The following is a 21678-nucleotide window of genomic DNA, read 5'->3' on the forward strand; positions in this document are numbered from 1 at the left end:
GGCGCGGCATACGCTACTTACTGTAGGAGTAGCTGCTCACTTCCGAGGCGAACGGGGAATGGGCCGACTTGGGCTGGCCTCTGGCCTTGAACCCCACCTCCATCTTCCTGGCTTTGGCGGCCCTTTTGTGTTTACCTTCTCTGGAGGATTTCAGAGACAGGCCGAGGCCCTTAGCCAGCGCCTTCCTGTCCTTCCCCAGCAGGCTGTCGTAAGGAGTCAAGTACCTGCCGCAGCCCCCGCTAGTTTTCGATTTGCCCCCAGCACTGTCCGAAAACTTGAAGGGCGACTTCAACTTGTCCTGCTTGGTGAGGGAGAGAGCCTTGTCGAGCTTGCTTGCCAACTGCTCCTGGTCGCTGGCCATCTTCTTCTTCTTAATCTTTAGCTGGAGAGGGAAGGTGGGTCATGGTTTTAAAGATTTGACAAAACAGTGTAGTGGGTTTCAGTGCACATGCTCTGCCCAGCCTGGGCTCCAATCCTTCCCCTGCCTCTGTGATTCAACTCCTCTTAGCATGCTTATATATATTTTTTTTAGAGACTGAGTCTCGCTCTGTCGCCCAGCCTGGGGCTCAGTGGCGCGATCTCGGCTCACTGCAACCTCCACCTCCCAGGTCCAAGCATTTCTCCTGCCTCAGGCTCCCGACTAGCTGAGTCGCAAGTCACTGCAGCCTCGACCTCTGGGCTCTGTGACCCTCCTGCCTCAGCTTCTGTGGTAGCTGGGATTACAGGCGTGCGCCACCACTCCTGGCTAATTTTTTTTATTTTTACTTTTGTATTGATGGGGTTTCACCATGTTGCCCAGGCTGGTCTCAAACTTTTAGGCTCAAGCCATTCTCCCACCTCAGCCTCCCAAAGTGTTGGGATTCCAGACGTGAGCCACCACGACTGGCCAGCTTCAATGTGTAACTCTGTAAAATGGGGGTACTTGTGTCTGGGTATCGCAAGGTGCTTCTGAAGATGAACTCAGATAAGGTATGCAGTGACCACAATGTCTGGTACAAGGTAACCACTTATTAAATAGCTGGTGCTGTGGTTACATTGATCGCCGGCCCTGGCTTTCTGTGGCACTGCTTGGTGCCTCCTAAGGAAGCACTTCAAGCAAGTGCTGCTGCCGATGGCCTGGAGAAGGCAGCTGGATTAAGGGAGGAGGAAAGGAATCAAGATACAAAACCCAGATTGAAGCGCAGCTGATATGCCTATCTCAGCCACCTACGGCAGCTGACAAAGACTAGTGCACACTCCAAACCAGTTCGTCCAACTAAAGGGGCCGAAGCTGCCAAAAAAAAAATGCCTCAAGTGTTCCTTGGATGCCTGAAGCAGAAAGAATTAGATTTCACAGATTAAGTTCCTGCCTGCATGTCTATCGTCAGCTGTAGTCATTTGTTGAAGTGAAACATGCAGTTTCAAAGCCATTAATGCCCCAGGTTTGAACATTTTATCTTGATTTTCTTTAATCAGGTGACATTTCTTAAGGAAGAAAAAAGCTGGGATGGTGTCAATTAAAACAAAAACATCCCTCACCACAATTTGAAAGTAAAAACGATCTGGTGTAACACAGGCAATCTTTCTCCTCCTAGACCCCGTCTCCCTCCATGAGCCTGCCCCTCGCAGCCAAGTCAACCAAAATACCCCTCAGCTGGGTACAGTGGTTCACGCCTGGAATCCCAGCACTTTGGAAGGCTGAGGTAGGCGGATCACCTGAGGTCAGGAGTTCGAGGCCAGTCTGGCCAAGATGGTGAAACCCCATCTCTACTAAAAATACAAAAACTAGCCAGACGTGGTGGTGGCCTCTGTAATCCCAGCTACTTGGGGAGGCTGAGACAGGAGAATCGCTTGAACCTGGGAGTCAGACGTTGCAGTGAGCCGAGATCATGTCACGGCACTCCAACCTGGGTGACAGAGCAACTCTGTCTCAAAAAAAAAAAAAAAAAAAAAACTACCCCTTTGCACTGGACTTTATGGGGAGGGATGACAAGGTACATTAGTATTTACAAAAAGGCACCTTAAGTGGATGATTTCAATGTTCTGAAGAAAGAAGAAGAATCAAGGAGTTGGCTCTCAGCCCATTACCCCTGGAGAGTTCAGAGAGGAAATTACCATGGCACCAAGCCCTTGTTTCTTAGAACTACAGAATGGCAACCTGCTCATTAAACAATTACACCATTAAAACAACAGAGCAATTGTATTTTTTGGTTAAGAACTTGTGTCTCTCCTTGGCTTTAGCAAAGGGTCATGCAGCACACAGAGGGAGACAGCATTTGGGCCTCCTGTCTCTGAGGCTGTATTACTTCAGTAGGTCTCTGACCTCCTCTGGGCCTTAATCTCCGCCTCTGTACAATAAGGAAGATGGGAGAAGAGTCATTCCAGCACTAAAGACAACCACTTCTAAGGTTTCTGTACAGAAACAAGGGGCCTGCAAAGGGAGCGTGAACTCTTAACACACCCTCCAGACACCTCCCTGAAAGATCTCACACACTTGGAAGACTGGGTTACTCACCTGACTGATGAAGTCGGACGAGGCCTCATGTTCATCCCAAGTCTGGTTTCTCCCCCTGGCTTTCCCCATGCCGATGAGGGCATCGTGTTCCTCCTCAGACCCCTTGTGTCTCTTTCTTATCCCTGCTCCCAGCTCATAGTCATCTGATGTCAGCAGAGACTTGCTGCTCAGCCTGAAACGCAGACACACTACCGGTCAGCACCCTGGCCAGACAAGACTCACAGGCTGGGGTCCACCCTCGTGGCCCTGAAGGGTTGGGCTCTGGACCCTGAGTACAGACAGTGATGGCAGAGTGATGGGCGTGGGGAGACGGATCTTGTAAAACAACAGTGCTGGAACTCTGGGATATTTGTGAATGAGGCAGAATGAGAGTTTAAGGTGAAAGAAGGAAAAAAGCATTTTCTTTCTTGTGCGCTTTTACGTGTACACTCACACACACACACATCTCTGTGCGGTCAGATACCTATTTACCAAATCGTGCCAAGAACAAAGATCAGAAACGCCAAGGAAATCCACCAGGATGGCAGGGGGAGTTTAGAACACAAGTTTACAGCCGGGCGCAGTGGCTCACGCTTGTAATCCCAGCACTCTGGGAGGCCGAGGCGGGCGGATCATGAGGTTAGGAGATCGAGACCACGGTGAAACCCCGTCTCTACTAAAAATACAAAAAATTAGCCGGGCATGGTGGCGGGCGCCTGTAGTCCCAGCTACTCGGAGAGGCTGAGGCAGGAGAATGGCGTGAACCCGGGAGGCGGAGATTGCAGTGAGCCGAGATTGCGCCACTGCACTCCAGCCTGGGCGACAGAGCGAGACTCCGTCTCAAAAAAAAAAACAAAAAAAAAACACACAAGTTTACACGAAGAAGGATTCCAGTCTATCTTTTCCAGCAAGGAAAAAAAAAAAAAAACGAAGGAGCCACTTGCTGGTCTCTGGAATCCCGTGCGCAGTGGCAGTGGGGACACAGACATGGCTTAGAAACCCCACTTGCTTGAAGCTGAAACTTCACAGGTGATCGAAACAGCCGATCTGTACTTGGCACTCACTCACTGTGTGTCTTGCACTGTGTTAGTGGCTTTATATTTTGGCCACAAAAGTTTGGTGCTGCTGTATTTTATTATTTATTTTTAGATGGCGTCTCACTCTGTTGCCAGGATGCAGTGCAATGGCTCGATTTCAGCTCACTGCAACCTCTGCCTCCCAGGTTCAAGCAATTCTCCCACCTCAGCCTCCCGAATAGCTGGGATTACAGGCACACACCACCACGCCCGGCTAATTTTTGTATTTTTAGTAAAGGGGGTTTCTCCATGTTGCCCAGGCTGGTCTCAAACTCCTGACCTCAAGTGAGCCTCCTGCCTCGGGCCTCCTACTGGGCTTACAAGCATGAGCCACCGTGACCAACCTGTGTACTTATTTTTTTATAGATGAGAAAACAGGCTCGGAAAAGCTAACACCTGGCCTGAGGTCAGTCACACTAAGGGGTGGTGCTGGGACTCAAGAACAGGAAATTTAACCAGTGCAGGCCACACCTCTGACCACCACGCTGCTGGTGGCCGCAGCCTCCTGCCGTCTTCTCCAGGAAATTCTCCCTGCCCCTGCTGCAGCAGTGAAGGAGATTTCCACCTCTCTCCATCCTCTCTTCGGTCAGAAACATCCAAGGATGTTAAATGCAAGACGTGGGGGCCTTGGGGCTGTTTTATCCTGAGAAGACCTGTGGCCTTCCCACTGCCTCTCCTGTGCTCTCCGAAGGCCCTCCCGGGCTCCTTCTGCTTCCTCAGGGCAGGTCTTGAGCCGCCTAGCGTCTACCCCACCCTCCTGTCCCAGGCTCCGAACACTCCGACCCTCTTCCTTGACGGGCCCCTTTCCGCTCGTGCTACAGACACCGAGGGAAGGACGAAGCATCTTTTCTGTGCACGCCTCGTCCTGCGGGAAAAGCTCTCATTCCAGCTGGCGTTCCGAAAGACCCACACAGGCGCCCCACAAGGCTGCGACCGCCGCCCGAGGAGCTTGTCCCCAAGTGCCAGAAGGGGCCAGCCCTGGTCTCGGGGGCAAGCCAGCAGGTCCGGCACGGCGGAGACCGAGCGACAGCCGGGTCATAGCCCGTCCCAGCAAGCAAGGCTGGCAGCCCAGCGGGTCCTTCCGCAGGGAGGAGGCGCATGGAAAAGAGGAAGAATTAGGCCCTAGGCGTGAGGAGGCGGGCGTGGCAGGAAGACAGGTGAAGCGCTGGGTTAGGACACGGGAAAAATCTGTCCCAAGAGCCATCCTCCCGGCTCAGCACTGGCCTCGCTCCCTCCTGGCCCAGGCAGCACAGGCCGTGCTCTCCGAGGGCCACTGCTGCAGGTAGGTCAGAGTCCGAGGGACGCGAGGTCCCCCGGCACCCCGAGGCAGGCCCTGCGTGGGGCCCGGGCTCCTCCCCTCAAGCTGTGTGCCAGTCCCCGACCCACCGAGGGGCCAGCCTTACTTTCCGCTACTGTGGCCGCTCTTCCCTCTCTTGCGGGGGGGCGACAGGGCGCTCGGGGCGTGGGTCCGTTTCCGCGGCCTGCCAGGGCCTCTGCGTGCCAAGCTTCTATGGGGTTCCTCGCGCCTGTCCCTTAAAAAGAATCACACGCTTGGCTGTGACGCTGGGGGGCGGGCGGGGCGCGGAGAACGGGCACACGATGCACACACAGCGCCGGGTCCACGCACACCTCGATGGCTGCTACGCGCCTGGGGGCCTGGTGGGCCGAGGCAGGGGCCCCACGGGGCGGGCGGGGGGCACACTCACTCGGAGTCCCGGCGGCGCTGCAGCTTCACCAGCTCACGCTGCTTCTCCTTGTACTGGCGCTGGACCTCGGCCAGCCGCATCCGGAAGTCCAGCTCCAGGGCATCCATGTCCTCCAGGGAGGACTTCATGGCGTACATCTGGGGGAAGAACCGGGGCAGGAGGAGGGGGTGAGGATGCCACTGCCCAACGACGCCCACCGCCCACCCAGGTGCCCCTGAGGAAGGGGAGACTGCACTGGGAGCTGGGGCTCAGGTCCCACCGCTGCCACCTCCTGACTGTGGCCATGGCCTCATCATAGGCAAGGGACCCTGTGCTGGCTCTGCGGGGCTGTGGCAGTGCTCAATTAGATGGCATGCCTGAAGCACAGTGCTTGCATGTGACACCTGCTCCATCAGTGAGGGCCACTGTGTCATTTATAAACAGAGGCTCAACAAGGGGATGCTGCAGCCCCAGAGCTACATGTGACCCTGGGCTACTCTCTTTCCAGTGGATCACACCGCGACCTGTGTGATGTGCCTGACATGCTAGCAGACAGGTAAACTGAGTCCCCGAGAAGGGCAACCACTTGCCTGGGACCACACAGCACATCAGCACAAGTAGCTCAGGCCTCTCTGGCGCCAAAGCCAGCCACGCCCCAGGCAGTAGAGCACCTCCACAGAGGGGCCTCCCACCCAGCCTCCACCCGCGGACCCCAAGGAAGAAGCAGCCAGACGCTCACCCGCTCCTCCTTCTTGCGCATCCAGCTGTACTTCTTGTTGGGCTTCAGCTCCCGCGGGAGCCGCAGGTTCTTGAGCGGGTCTACCACGGGCCCATCCAGCACCTCCCTCAGCATGTGGCTGCCAGCTGCCAGCAGACTCTCCAGGGAGGGCCTCACCACCAGGGCCCGCTCCGCACCTGCAGACAGGAGGCAGGTAACAGGGCGCTGCCGCCACCCCCTCCCCAACCCCAAACGGGGATGCTGAAGCCCAGAGCAAGTGCAGGCCCCAGGCCACATGCACCCATCCCCCGAGGTGCCGAGTGGACAGAGGCCTTTGCGACATGCCGGAAGTCCTGAGCATCTCTAAACAAGAACAGGGAGAAGGCCAGGCACGGTGGCTCACACCTGTAATCCCAGCACTTTGGGTGGCTGAGGCGGGCAGATCACCTGAGGTCGGGAGTTCAAGACCAGCCTGGCCAACATGGTGAAATGATGAAACCCCACCTCTACCTAAAAATAACAAAAACTAGCCGGGTGTAGTGGCACACGCCTGGAATCCCACCTACTCGGGAGACTAAGGCGGGAGAACCACTTGAACCCGGGAGGCGGAGGTTGCAGTGAGCTGAGTTTGCACCACCGCATGCCAGCCTGAGCGTCAGAGCAAGACTCCATCTCAAAAAAAAATAAATAGGCCAGGCGCGGTGGCTCACGCCTGTAATCCCAGCACTTTGGGACGCCGAGGCGGGCGGATCATGAGGTCAGGAGATGGAGACCATCCTGGCTAACATGATGAAATCCCACCTCTACTAAAAAATACAAAAAATTAGCCGGGCGTGGTGGCGGGCGCCTGTAGCCCCAGCTACTCGGGAGGCTAAAGCAGGAGAATGGCGAGAACCCGCGAGGCGGAGCTTGCAGTGAGCCAAGATGGCACCACTGCACTCCAGCCTGGGCGACAGACGGAGACTCCATCTCAATCAATCGAACAGGAGAGAAGGCAGCACCCCTGGCACAGGGTCCTGTGCTCTATTCACAGAGTACAGGCTAGGCACAGCAAAGCCTCCAGAGGGAGGGCCTCCAAAGGCCGAAGGGTTCTTCCCAGCAGTACGGCTCTCCTTCCACTTATTTGTACGTACATTTTTCCATAGTGAATATGCATGGCTCTTATAATCAGAAAAAAGCCCAGGATGAAAAACACAAACCAAGCAGAAAGGTGTAAAAAAAAGACAGCCCTCTTCCTTCCTCCTCCAACACACAGGTCCCTCCCTCGGGAGGCCACCGTGGGTGCAGTTTCCAGTAGACAGTTCCAGAAATGATTATGCATATTCAAATGCACACAACATCCACGGGCATCCTTTAAAATATAAAAATAAGCCGGGCGCGGTGGCTCACGCCTGTAATCCCAACACTTTGGGTTGCCAAGGCAGGCGGATAATTTGAGGTGAGACCAGTCTGGCCAACATGGTGAAACCTTGTCTCTACTAAAAATTCAAAAATTAGCTGGGCATGGTGACAAGCACCTGTAGTCCCAGCTATTCAGGGGTTGAGGCATAAGAACTGCTTAAACTCAGGAGGCAGAAGTTGCAGTGAGCTGAGATTGAGCCACTCTAACCCGGGCAACAGAGCGAGACTCCAGCTTAAAATAAAAATTAAATAAAATTTAAACGTAAACTGGGTGCCTGTAGTCCCGGCTACTCGGGAGGCTAAGGCAAGAAGATCACTTGAACCCAGGAAGTTGAGACTGTAGTGAGCCATGATCACATCACTGCATTCCAGCCTGGGCAACAGAGCGAGCCTGTCTCAAAGAAAACACACACACACACACACACACACACACACACACACACGATCTCAGGCTGGGCATGGTGGCTCATGCCTGTAATCCCAGCACTTTGGGAGGCCGAGGCAGGTGGATGGCTTGAGGCCAGGAGTTTGAAACCAGCCTGGCCAACATGGTAAAAGCCCCTCTCTACTAAAAATACAAAAATTAGCTGGGCATGGTGGTGACCACCCGTAATCCCAGCTACTTGGGAGGCTGAGGCACCAGAATCGCTTGAACCCAGGAGGCGGAGGTTGCAGGGAGCCATGAGAGCCCCACTGCACTCCAGCCTGGGTGACAGAGGGAGACTGTCTCAGAAGAAAAAAAAAATCTCAATCAATACATACTGTATCACATTTTGCTTTTTTTCTGCTTAATGTCTTTTCTCATATTAGCACAAAGCAAACATCTACCTCCTTATTATCAGCTTGAACCTTATAAAAATTGCCATCTCTAAAGGTCAAAAACACTAGAATGTCAGCAATTTTAAATGGCCAAACGTGAAAAGGAGCTTACGCAGAATCACGCGGGGGGACGGGGCGGAAGAGCAGCCTAGAACACTCTTGAATCGATGAGTTTTGATTCATCTAAGTCACCTCCCATTGATGGCATTCAGGTTGTTTCCTATCTTTTTTTTTTTTAAGATAGGGTCTCACTCGGTCCCCCAGGCTGGAGTTCACCATCACACGTCACCACAGCCTGAAGCTGCCAGGCTCAAGCAATCACCCTGCCTCAGCCTCCTGAGTAGCTGAGACCACAGCCACATGCCATCACACCCAGTTAGCTTTTGTATTTTTTGTAGAGATGGGGTCTTGCTACGTTTCCCAGGCTGGTCTCGAACTCCTAGGCTCAAATGATCCTCCCGCCTCAGCCTCCCAAAGTGCTGAGATTACAGGCGTGAGCCACCGTGTCCAGCCTCCTATCTTTTTGTAATAGGAGCACACGGGCACATAGCTGGGACATGTGTGATAGGAAAAGCCTCACCAGTGTGATGAATATGACCAGGTGTGTGCAGTTCTCTCTCTGATAAATACTCCCCCTACCCTCCAGAGAGGGTGCTCCAACCACAGAGATCTTGCTTTGGTCTCTACCAAATTTAAATGAGTTCTATTATAATTTTTTAATTGACATTTCATTTTTTTAATGCAGACGGGGTCTCGCCACATTGCCCTGGCAGGTCTTAAACTCCTGGGCACAAGCAATCCCTCTGCCTTGGCCTCCCAAAGTACTGGGATTACAGACGTGAGCCACCACGCCCAGCTGACATTTTCTTTGTGATCTAAAATACCAATTTTTGGCTGGGCGTGGTGGCTCACGTCTGTAATCCCAGCACTTTGGGAGGCCGAGACGGGCAGATCACCTGAGGTCAGGAGTTCGAGACCAGCCTGACCAAATGAAGAAACCCTATCTCTACTAAAAATACAAAAAATTAGCCAGGCCTGGTGGCGCATGCCTATAATGCCAGCTACTCAGGAGGCTGAGGCACGAGTTGCTTGAACCCGGGAGGCGGAGACTGCGGTGAGCCGAAAACCATATTCTCTATTGGCAATGTGCAAAGTTCCAGAGACAGACATGACTAATGATGCTGCTGAGGGGGAGCTTCTCTTCCTTGGCACTATTCACATTTCACTATTCATTCGCATCTCTGCTGGGGGCTGTCCTCTGCCTTCACTGTAGGGTGTCTTGCTGAGTCCCTGCCTTTACCCACTAGATGGCAATAGTGCTCCCCCCAAGCTGTGACAACCAAAAATGCGGTTACCAATGTCCCCTGGGGAAACAAAATCACCCCTAGGTGAGAATGCTTGTTTTGCTCTTCTTATGTGTTTTTTTTTGTTTTGTTTTTTTGTTTTTTTTTTCTTTTTGGTGAGATGGAATCTCACTGTATCACCCAGGCTGGAGTGCAGGAAAATCTCAGCTCACCGCAACCTCCACCTCCTGGGTTCGAGCGATTCTCCTGCCTCAGCCTCCTGAGTAGCTGGGATTACAGGCATGTGTCACCACATCCAGCTAATTTTTGTATTTTTAGTAGAGATGGGGTTTCGCCATGTTGGCCAGGCTGGTCTTGAACTCCTGACCTCAAGTGATCCGCCCGCCTTGGCCTCCCAAAGTGCTGGGATTACAGGCGTGAGCCACCGCGTCTGGCCACTCTTCTTCTATCTTTAGGGAAACTGAGGCCACAAAGCCGCAAACCTGATCAGCTCCCAAAGGTTGATGTTAGATTGAAACCGTCTCACCCACCCCATACCCCTGCCTCGCGGTCCTGCAAGACATAAGAATCTACAATGTCAGGTAAGGATGGAAGGCTGTTCTGTTCTCTGGGAGGGGACCAAGGTACAACTCTGTCACCTCCCACAAACCTATTATCCCTAACCTCTTAACTGATCAGGCAAGGGATGCCCAAGTGACCTCTAGGCCAGTGGTGATGGGTTCAGTCGTGTCCCCACTAATTTAATGTGAGAGTCCTAACCGCTAGTAACCTCAGAAGGTAACCTCTGTGGGAGACAGGGCTTTTGCAGAGGTGGTCAAGTTCAAGTCATGACAGTGGGCCTTAATTCCGTAAGGCTGGTGTCCTAATAGGGTGGAGAATTCTGGGCTGGGTGCAGTGACTTACACTTGTAATCCTAGCACTTTGGGAGGCCGAGGCGGGCAGATCACTTGAGGCCAGGAGTTCATGACCAGCATGGCCATGGCCGGGCGTGGTGGCTCATGCCTGTAATCCCAGCACTTTGGGAGGCCGAGGCGGGTGGATCACCTGAGATTGGGAGTTCGAGACCAGCCTGACCAACATGGAGACACACCGTCTCTACTAAAAATACAAAGTTAGCCGGGCGTGGTGGTACATGCCTATAATCCCAGCTAGTAGGGAGGCTGAGACAGGAGACTCGCTTGAACCTGGGAGGCGGAGGTTGCGGTGAGCCATGATCGTGCCATTGCACTCCAGCCTGGGCAACAAGAGTGAAACTCCGTCTCAAAAAAAAAAAAAAAAACACCAGCATGGCCAACATGGCGAAACCCCGTCTCTACAAAAAATACAAAAATTAGTTGGACGTGGTGGCATGTGCCTGTAATCCCAGCTACCTGGGAAGCTGAGGCAGGAGAATCACCTGAACCCAGGAGGCAGAGGTTGCAGTGAGCAGAGAGCACACCACTGCATTCCAGCCTGGGCAAGAGGGAGATTCTGTCCCAAAAATAATTAAAAAAACAAAAATAAAAAAAATAACCAGTATCAGGTGGGAAGACCAAGGGAATTTTTTTTTTTTTTTTTTTTTTTTTTTTTTTTTTTTTTTGAGATGGAGTTCCACTCTTGTTGCCCAGGCTGGAGTGCAATGGTACCATCTCGGCTCACTGCAACCTCCGCCTCCCGGGTTCAAGTAATTTTCCTGCCTCAGCCTCCCGAGTAGCTGGGATTACAGGCGCCCGCCACCACGCCCAGCTAATTTTTGTAATTTTAGTAGAGATGGGGTTTCACCATGTTGGCCAGGCTGGTCTCGAACTCCTGACCTCAGATGATCTGCCTGCCTCAGCCTCCCAAAATGCTGGGATTACAAGCGTGTGCCACCACGCCTGGCCAACCAAGGGAATTTTGATTTTCTTCTACCCAGAAAAAAAAAAAAAAGTTTCTATTGAACTATTTTAGTGAGAGAAAAGCAGCAATGAACTTTAGGACAAGTGCCGCCCAGTGGGGAGGGGGGCGTTGCTCACACAGGCCAATGGGAGCGTGGCTTCTCCAGGCTTCCCTGAGGGCCATCTGACTGTGACAGTCAGAAAACCTTGAAAAATGTGGCCTTGTTTGGACCCAACAGTTCTACCTCTGGGCATACAATCCGAGGCAAATCAGAGATATGGACAAAGTTTTTTTTTCTTCAAGGATAACCATCATGTTATTTGCAAAAGAAAAAAATTTAAAAAAAAAACTTTGTTTTAAAGCAGACAAAAATGCCTAACCATCTAAGACTGGGTCATGAAGGGCCAGGGCCACACCACCAGCAGAAAATTGGGCAGCCCCAAAAACAATGATTTTTTAAAAACCACAGCTTTAAGCCGGGTGCTCACGCTTGTAATCCCAGCAATTTGGGAGTCCAAGGTGGGAAAATCACTTGAGTTCAAGAGTTCGCGACCAGCCTGCCCAACATGGCGAAACCCCCATCTCTACTTTTTGTTAAAAAAAAAAAAAAAAAAAAAAAATTAATTAAAAAAACCCACAGCTTTGAAAAATGTTTAATAAAGAACATTTTAACTAAAATGTTCAGGCATGGTGGCTCACACCTGTAATCCCAGCACTTTGGGTGGCCAAGGCGGGTGGATCACTTGAGGTCAGGAGTTCGAGACCAGCCTGGCCAACATGGTGAAACCCCACCTCCACTAAAAATACTCTTGAGTACGTGGGATTACAGGCATGGTGGTGCATGCCTGTAATCCCAGGTACTCAAGAGGCTGAGGCAGGAAAAATCGTTTGAACTTGGAAGGCGGAAGTTGCAGTGAGCCGAAATGGCACCACTGCACTCCAGCCTGGGAGACAGAGCAAGACTCTATCTCAAAAAAAAAAAAAAAATTTTAAGCGAAAAGGACAGGGCAGGTTACAGAACACTGTTTACAAGATCTTGATTTGAAAAGTAAATATGTGTATGCGTATTCTAGAGAAAATATACTAAAACACTGACAGGGATATCCTCTCTTCAACGGGGGTTGCCCCGGCCCTTCCTCCAAACCAGTTCTAGGCCCAGTTTTCCATGCTGAACATCAGTCATTCTGTGTCCAACCCAGTATTCAGTGCCCTTTCTGCTGAAGACATCCCATTCTCTTTGAGAACTACCCTCCCCTCCCTACACCCCAGAGGCAACACATCCCAGATCAAAGGATAGGTATGATCAGCCCAGCCCATGTCCCAGACCTCAGTTTGATGCCCACAAAAAGCAGGCTGGGCACGGTGGCTCACACCTGTAATCCCAGCACTTTGGGAGGCCAAGGCAGGCGGGTCACTTGAGGTCGGGAGTCCGAGACCAGCCTGGCCAACATGACAAAACCCCATCTCCACTAAAAATACAAAAATTGCCCGAGCACGGTGGCTCACGCCTGTAATCCCAGCACTTTGGGAGGCCAAGGCGGGTGGATCATGAGGTCAAGAGATCAAGACCATCCTGGCTAACACAGTGAAACCCCATCTCTACTAAAAATACAAAAAATTAGCCAGGCGAGGTGGCAGGCGCCTGTAGTCCCAGCTACGCAGGAGGCTGAGGCAGGAGAATGGCGTGAATCCCGGGGGGCGGAGCCTGCAGTGAGCCGAGATCGTGCCACTGTACTCCAGCCTGGGCGACAGCAAGACGCTGTCTCAAAAAATAAAAAATAAAAAAATAATTAGCCGGGCATGGTGGCACATGCCTATAATCCCAGCTACCTGGGAGGCTGAAGTAGGAGAACCGCTTGAACCTGGAAGGGTGGAGGCTGCTCTCGACACCACTGCACTCCAGCCTGGGTGATAGAGGGAGACTATGTCTCAAAAAAAAAAACAAAAAAACAAAGCATGAACCGCAGTCAGCCCTTGAGAGTGACTCTCAGTGTTTTTGCCAAAGCTAGCAAGAAAGAGGTGGCCTCTTTCGTGAGGCTGCTGAGCAGGCCCAGGGACCTGCGAGGAACTGACCGACCACCCCCCACCCCAGTGAGGGTGGTAAGTCGCCCTTGAATGAGGCCAACAGAGAGAAAAGTCGAACAGCAAGAGAGAAGGAGGAAAGGAGACAGGGACACAGACACAGAGACTAGGGAAGGACCTGTGTAGGAAAAGAGAAACTTGGTTTCTTGGCTTGAACACCTAGATCCAGCCATACCTGAAATTACCTAATTACTGCTGGACTTCAGTTCCAAGAGCCAATTAATTCTCTCCTGCCTAAACCAATTTAAATGAGAGTTTCTGTTCCTTGCAACCCAAGAAATCCTGCTAAAACACACCACTGATAGAATGAGAAATTTCACCACCAGAAAACCCACAGACTGGCTGCACAGTGCAAACACACTTAGCATGCCACTCAACAGGACGCTTAAAAATGCTCAAGATGGAACATTTTGTTACATGTATCTTACCACAATTTTAAAAAAAAATTAATATGAATAAACCACATTCCGGGTTTTTCATAATTTAAAAATCTTATTAAAAAAAAGCTTAAGAGGCCAGGCACAGTGAGCGGCTCACACCTATAATCCCAGCACTTTGGGAGATCGAGGTGGGCAAAATCGCTTGAGTCCAGGAGTTTGAGACCAGACTGGGCAACAGAGCAAGACCTCATCTCTAAAAAAAAAAAAGAACTTTTTAAAAAGTTAGCTGGACATGGTGGTGGACGCCTGCTGCCCAAGCTACCGGGGAGGCTGGGGAGGGAAGATCACTTGAGCCCAGGAGTTTGAGGCTGCAGTGAGCTAAGATTGTGCCACTGCACTCCAGCCTGGGCAACACAGCAAGACCCCATCACCACAGAACTAAAATTCACGAAATCTGCAGAACTCAGAGGTCACGCACTCTCACCTCCCATCTCTTGGCTCCTCCTCTCCAGCTCCAGCTCTGCGATCTCACTCAGCAGGGTGATGCCATGCAGGAAGCTCTGCTCCAAGACAAGGCTCTCGGCTGCTTCCAGCTTCTCCAAGGCCTGGGCTCCAGCAGCACCCGGGGAGGGCAGAGGCCTGGCCTGGGGCAGCTCTGCAGCCGCCGCCAGGGCGTTCATGCCAGCCAGTGGGTCCTCCAGACTGGGCAGGAACTGGTCAGAGCTTGCCTCTTCCAGGAAGCAGGTGCTGCCGGGTACAGGCACGGCCTCTTGGGGCTCCAGGCTCGGGCACCGTCCCTCCCCGGCGGGCACGTCACAGTCTGACATTTCTAGGGTGGGCTGGGACTCGCTCGGTGCCACCTGCGCCAGGCCTTCCTCGGGCACTGCCTCCACCACGGGCACCGCCACAGGCACCTCCACCGGCTCCTCCTTGGCCTCCACCAGCGTCTCGGGTGTCAGCTGCACCCCCAGGTCCAGGGCAGCAGTGCAGGGTTCTGTCCGGCCCGGGGAATCCACCCGTGGTTCAGGCCCCTCCACAAAGTCTGGACACTCGGAGGGCTCCGTGCAGCTCTGCCCGGTGGCACTCAGCGCCTGGGCCTCCAACAGGCCACCTCCACAACCCCCTGCAGGGCTGGGGGTGGCCATGGCTTCCGCGGCGGGCAGTGGCAGCGGCGACTCCAGAGGCGGCAGCTCTGTGGGGCCCTCGTCCATGTCCTCCACCTCCGCCTTCACCTCCCGCTCAGCCAGCGGTTCTTCCTCCGGGCCCTCCCGCAGCGGCTCTGTGATCTTGGAGGGGGACAAGCGGATGGGCTTATCTTCCGGTGAGAGTGCCAGGCGCTCGGGCCTATCAGCCGGGAGCGGCACATCGGGGGCCAGGCCGTCCGCGTCGGCGGCCGCCGTGGGCTGCAGCAGGAAAGGGTAGGGCCTCCCGTAGTGCGGTGGCAGAGCTTGGAACGGGTACCTGGGCGGGATATCTGCCAAGGACACAGGGGTCAGCATGGGAGCCCTAGGATCTGATATCCCATGTCCCCATTGACAACCGCCCACCACCCCAGACAGAGACCCAGGACACAGCCGCCCTCTGCTCACCCAGCTACAGGGCTGGGAGCTGTTCTAGGTGGGATCTCAGAGACCCCAGGGCCATGCAGTGGCCCCACAGTGAAAAACTAGCCACCTTCCTGTCCCCCGGGTCTTGTGGTCTTGAAGGCAAAGAACCACAGTTGTCTCTCTTGTCCGTTTCCCACTCAGCACCCAGCACAAGGCTAGACCAGAAGCAAACACTTCATGAGGTCTGCAAAGGCCTACAGCTGACTTTACCCACCTTGCGTGGTCTGGCCTCCACTCCCCAGGAATCTGCTGCTCCACCCCATTAAAGCAGTTGTTCAAAATCTAACAGCAGAGCCAGGCGTGGTGGGCCCCATACCTGTAATCCCAGCACTTTAGGAGGCCAAAGAGGGATGATCACTTGAATTCAGAAGTTCAAGACCAGCCTGGGCAACAGAGTGAGACCCCATCTCTCTCTCTCTTTTTTTTTTTTTTTTTGAGACGGAATTTCACTCTTGTTGCCCAGGCTGGAATGCAATGGTGCCATCTCGGCTCACTGCAACCTGTGCCTCTCGGATTCCAACGATTCTCCTGCCTCCAGGCTCGCGAGCAGCTGGGACTACAAGCATGAGCATGACCCACCATGCCTGGCTTTTTTTTTCTTTTGAGACAGAGTCTCGCTCTGTCACCCAGGCTGGAATGCAGTGGCGCGATCTTGGCTCACTGCAAGCTCCACCTCCCGGGTTCACGCCCTTCTCCTACCTCAGCCTCCCGAGCAGCTGGGACGACAGGCGCCCCCACCACGCCTGGCTAATTTTTTGTTGTTGTTGTATTTTTAGTAGAGATGGGGTTTCACCATGTTAGCCAGGATGGTCTCAATCTCCTGACCTCGTGATCCGCCCACCTCAGCCTCCCAAAGTGCTGGGATTATAGACGTGAGCCACTCTGCCCGGCTGTGCCCGGCTAATTTTTTATATTTTTAGTAGAGACGGGGATTCACCATGTTGGTCAGGCTGGTCTCAAACTCCTAACCTCAGGTGATCCACCCGCCTCAGCCTCCCAAAGTGCTGGGATTACAGGCATGAGCCACTGTGCCTGACCTGAAAGACTCTATCTCTACTAAAAAAAAAAAAAAAGAAAAAAAAAAATTCGCTGGTCATGTTGGCGCTCCCCTGTAATCCCAGCCAATTCACAGGCAAAGGTGGAAAGATCGCTTGAACCTGGGAGATCAAGGCTGCAGTGAGCTATGATGGCACCACTGCACTCCAGCCTGGGTGACAGAGTGAGACTCTATCTCAAAACAAAACAAAATGTAACAGCAGGGCTAGCTGCAGTGGTCTCAAGCCTACAATCCCAACACTTCAGGAGGCCAGGGTGGGAGGATTGCTGGAGCCCAGGAGATCAAGACCAGCCTTGGCAACAAAGCAAGACAAATCTGTACGAATATAAAAAATAAACTGGCCGGGCATGGTGGCTCACGCCTGTAATCCCAGCACTTTGGGAGGCCAAGGCAGGCGGATCACCTGAGGTCGGGAGTTCGAGACCAGCCTGACCAACATGGAGAAACCCCATCTCTACTAAAAATACAAAATTAGCCGGGCATGGTGGCACATGCCTGTAATCCCAGCTACTCAGGAGGCTGAGGCAGGAGAATCGTTTGAACCTGGGAAGCGGAGGTTGCAGTGAGCCGAGACTGCGCGACCACACTCCAGCCTGGGCAACAAGAGCGAAACTCCGTCTCAAAAATAAATAAATAAATAAAAATAAATAAATAGCCAAGTCCAGTGATGCGTGCCTATGGTCCCAGCTGCTTGAGAGGCTGAAGCAGGAGGATTGCTCGAGTCCAGCTGTGGTGAGCTGTGATTGTACCACTGCAGTACAAGCTTGGGCGACAGAGTGAGGATCCCATCTCAAAAAAAAGAAAACGAATAGCAACCCAATTCTGTCCCCAGGTATAATCTCCCTGAGAGCAGGGCTGTGTGCCCCTGATTCTCTGCACCACTCCCAGCCCAGCACCTTGAGGCACACAAAAGGAAATTGACAAAGGAGAGACAGGCGCCGGGCCAAGCTCAATAATCGCCACCACTGGCCCAAGCTCACCCAGCCTTGGTGCCAGAATCTGAATTTGAACCAAAGTCCTCCCAAGCACACGCGCACACACCTGATACCCCCCAGGAAGGAAGAACACAGTCCCAGCCCCCAAAGCCACCTGCTACAGGTCCTCTCTGATGCAGAAGACGGCAAGAGCGGGTGTGTGCGTGTGACCCACGGAACAGGAGGACAGCTGCCCAGAACGGGCATCCTTGGACCATCATCACCAAGGCAGAACTTAGCACCGACTGCATGCTGAGCGTGTGACAGGTCTCGCTCAGTTGAAAGCTCAGAACAACTCGTCCTGAAGCAGTTTCTAATATTACACCCATTTCCCTGACACTGCCGCTGAGGAGGGGCTGGGGAGAGGCTGGATGTGACTGTGAGCTACTGTGTTCGTCTCAGTGTCTGGCAGCGGGCCTGGTATGCAGGAGGTGCTCCGTGGAGTTGGAATGAATGAACGATCGAACGGGTCAATGAAGAGATGGGTGAGCAGTTTTACCGCGCCAGGGCCAGAGTGAGACCCTAAGGGTCTCAGCTGCATCCTACCTGAGAACAGGGCCTGGAAGGGGCTGGGGGCTTCCTTCTCCAACTCCAAGTCTTTCTTCTCGACCACATTCTCGGGAGCCTCCTCCTTGCGGGTGATACCCGGGGTGGGCGGCGGGGAGGCGGGTGGCGGGCTGGTGGGGTGGGAGCTGGGGGTGGCGGGGTAGGCGTAGGCGGGTGGCTTGGACACGTCCTCCAGCTTCTGGATGACCTTGGCCTTCAGGGAAGCCACAGGGGATGCACGGGGTGATGGTGGTGGGCTCACGGCCTTGCCGTAGGTGCCCGCAGGGCCGGCGGTCAGGCCGGGGGGCTTCCGTGGCAGCAGCCCGGGGCCGGCGGTGGCCAGGCCAGCCTTGCCTGCAGCCTCCAGGCCCCGCTTGCTCCCCTTCTCTTCCATCTCCGCCCGGTGCTCCTGCGCCTTCAACCGCTCCTGCTGGGGAGGGGCCGGCAGGCAGGGTCAGCACAGCATGAGTTCCCCCCTCCCCTACCCCCGCACCTGCCCTGTCCCCCCAGGGTCCCCCAGTCAGAGGAGAACCTCATGGAGGGCCTGGGGTCCCGGCTGCCCACCCCTTCCCAGGCCAGAGACAGACATTCCATCCCAGCCCACGTGTCATAAGCACAGCGTTCCACGCAGAACACCAAAAGGCAGGGCTGGGGGTGAGGAGCTCTGGTAGGCCCTTTCGAACCAGGGCTGATGGGGGACCTTCACCAGGATCCCGGCCCTGCAGGGACCCTCACAGTCAGGGCAAGGGGGGCCAGATGGGGGGCACGAGGCCCCACACCTTGATGGCATTGGGTGTGCTCACTACCTGCTGAACCTTCCTGCTTCACTGCATCATCATTTTAGGGTCTCAAAATGCCCCAAAGGGGGCAGGAGGAAGCCAGGCATGTCTTTTATGAGGAAATGGGAGGGAGTCGGCTCTGCGACCACCAATGCCTACCTGGGCCGGTCAGGCAATACACAAAACACACTGGGGGCCGGGCGCAGTGCTCCCGCCTGTAATCCCAGCACTTTAGGAGGCCAAGGCGGGTGGACCACCTGAGGTCAGGAATTTAATACCAGCCTGGCCAACATGGCAAAACCCCATCTCTACTAAAAATAGAAAAAAAAGTTAGCCATGCATGACGGCATGTGCCTGTAATTCCAGCTACTCGGGAGGCTGAGGCAGGAGAATCTTGAACCCAGGAGGCGGAGGTTGCAGTGACCCGAGATAGTGCCATTGCACTCCAGCCTGGGCGACAGAGCAAGACTCCACCTCAAAAAAAAACAACAAAAACAAACAAACAAAAAAACACCAGAACAAAGCACTCCAAGGACAGGCCACTCTCCCGATTACTAAACAGTCACATTTAGCAACCCAAGGACTAGGCAACGCTAGCACCTGTTTCTGAGAGAGGAAATTTGAAACCCAGAGAAGTAAAGGCACTTGCCCATGAGCACACAGCCAGGCCTGGCAGGGCTAAGATTCAGACCCAGGGCTCGGGCTCTGAGAGCTTCTTGCTTTATGTACCACCTGGGCCGACTCCTCCAGAGCAGACCCTTCCTGTCCCCTATCTTATGGGACCATGCCATCAGGAGGCAGCTGGCCAGGCTTCCTTGTGCCTCTCCGAGAGGCCACCTGGAGAGAAGAGGCCAGGCTGGGCTCAGGCAACAGCGGGAGCCCACTGGACTCCTTCAACATCCAATCACCCTTCCCCAGTCCCCAAGGCCACCTCTCCGCCTTGGTTTCCTCCTCATTCCTGCACCCTGCCCTGCCAGTCTCCATCTACCTCTGCTCACAGCTCCTTCTGCCTGGAGAACTCTTCCACAGATGGCTCTAGGTCTCTGTTCCAGTGCTGCCTCCTCCAAAAGCCCTCCCTGACCACCTGCCCCTCTGCTGTTTTCTCCCTCCCTGTAACTGTCTGGAGTTTCTGCTGGCTGACTCGTCTGCCTCGTCACCCGTGGGGCCCCCAGATGAGCTGCGCTTCATCCTCCCCAACTCACCACCAGCTGGGCGCTCCTCTGCAGTTCCAAGGCCTGCGCTGCCTGCTGCTGCAGGTACAGGAACTCCTGCTGCCGCAGGAAGTGCTGCTGTGAGAAGAGCTGCAGCTGCTGGGCGTGGTGCAGGGGGCTGCGGCCCGGCGGGTACAGGGCGGGCCAGAGGGGCGGTACAGTGGCCCGCTCCATCAGCTCCGCTGCAGGGACAGAGACAGTGCGCTGCACCTGCGGCCTGATGCTGCACCACCATGCCCATTTACGAGGGGAAGCTGAGGCCAGAGAGGGGCCACCCACACAGTGGGGAGCTGGGCTCTGTGGGGCCACCGGCTGCTCCCCAGGGGCTAGGAAGCTTGTCTTTTCCTCCATGGGCCACGTGTGCACCCCAGGCCCAGGGAACACAGCCCCGTCCACACCCGGGGTGGGATGTCCCCACAGCCTCGCAACCAGAGCAGGTCAGCATGCAGACATGTATGAGGACCACTGTGAGGACCTAGGGAACGCCTCCTCCCACCCCTCCCAGCAGTCTGTGAGGTGGATTCCGGGGGGGGCGGTGGCGCCAGGTAGGGGGAATCCCAGCCCCCACCCAGGGCTGCCTGTCTCCCTTCTCTTTATGGAGTTTTTGGGCAGGAGCTCATTGCAACAAGGACCCCAAGGCTTTACAACACTGGCAATAGATGTTCTGTCTGAACCCCGGTCCACCTCCCCAACCCCCAGATCTGCCGGCCGCCACCCCTCAGCGGGAAGCCCTTGGCATCAGAGACCATCTCGCTGGGCATGGCCAGCCTGGCCCATGGTGGCCACATGGAGGGTCCGCTTACCAAAGTGAGGCAGGTGATCACTGGGAATGACCACCAGCTGGCCCGATTGGGGGTCCCTGACGAACTGGTAGGCTGACGGCAGGGAGCCCCCCAGGCCGGGTGGGAATGCAGGGGCCATGCCCTGGTGCAGAGATGGGGGGCCCAAGCCTAGGAGGAGAAGCCCAGGCCTGAGTCAGTGCTGGGGGCCCCCAAGCGGTTTGTCCTCGGGCAGCCCCAGCCCAGCACCACCTCCCAAGTCCTGAACCTCCTGGGGCCTCCAGTGGGAAGCCAAGGGACAGGGGTGCAGGCTGGCTGCAAAGAGCCTCCCAGAGCCACCCGCATTGGGCATCTACCCCAAAAAGGCATGGCAGAGGGGCCCCACGAGGCAGAAGCCATTATCATTCCTTCTTCCAACGAATGCGGGAGCCAGGCCCAGGCCCCCCAGGAAACAGCAGGCAGGAGCCAGCCCTGAGCTCTTGTCCTGCACCCGCCCCCTCCCACCCCTCCCTCAGAGAAGGGGAGAGTCCCTGTACCCCACACTCACCGTAGGGGTGTCCGGCGAGCCACATGGATGTGCTGCCCGAGCGGGGCAACCAGGGGTGCGTGGCCAGATGGGCTGCAGGGTCGGCAGACCAGCGACCTGAGCCCGCCAGGGCCGGGCCCCCCGTCACCATGAGGTTGGGGTTCAGGCCGTTAGGAGCACAGCTAGTAGGGTGCAGGCGGGCCAGGTCAGCCAGCTCCTTGCTCTCTCTGAAAGGAGGATCATAGGTGTCAGAGACAGCTTGGACAGCCCAGGGGACGAGAGGGAGAAGGGGGGGTTGCCCCAAGGAACTGTTCGCCACCAGGCCATGAGTCAGGACAACCACTGCTTGGAACTGAAGGGCCTCCCAGGGCCTTCCACACTCACTGGAAGGGGCCGTGTGGCCA

The 21678-nt window shown here is 54.8% G+C and overlaps 1 protein-coding gene across 7 annotated transcripts in view; it reads right to left on the reverse strand.

Moving 5' to 3' along the window:
• TNRC18 (trinucleotide repeat containing 18) overlaps positions 1 to 21678 on the reverse strand; it is a 118145-nt gene that overhangs the window by 51168 nt on the left and 45299 nt on the right. For 5 of the 7 annotated variants that reach the window (XM_055292241.2, XM_063646048.1, XM_063646047.1 and 2 more), the window contains 10 exons: positions 21296 to 21501; positions 20773 to 20919; positions 19961 to 20151; positions 17980 to 18409; positions 14280 to 15269; positions 5974 to 6149; positions 5256 to 5392; positions 4953 to 5081; positions 2495 to 2666; positions 22 to 382 (listed from right to left, as the gene is read on the reverse strand). In XM_055292241.2, coding sequence (XP_055148216.1) covers positions 22 to 382; positions 2495 to 2666; positions 4953 to 5081; positions 5256 to 5392; positions 5974 to 6149; positions 14280 to 15269; positions 17980 to 18409; positions 19961 to 20151; positions 20773 to 20919; positions 21296 to 21501 — 2939 coding nt within the window. The remainder of the gene's footprint in view (positions 1 to 21; positions 383 to 2494; positions 2667 to 4952; positions 5082 to 5255; positions 5393 to 5973; positions 6150 to 14279; positions 15270 to 17979; positions 18410 to 19960; positions 20152 to 20772; positions 20920 to 21295; positions 21502 to 21678) is intronic. The other 2 variants (XM_055292238.2, XM_055292239.2) reach the window with 2 other exon arrangements.

This window comes from Symphalangus syndactylus, chromosome 9, assembly GCF_028878055.3.
Source record: "Symphalangus syndactylus isolate Jambi chromosome 9, NHGRI_mSymSyn1-v2.1_pri, whole genome shotgun sequence".
In the NCBI taxonomy this organism is placed as follows: Eukaryota; Metazoa; Chordata; class Mammalia; order Primates; family Hylobatidae; genus Symphalangus; species Symphalangus syndactylus.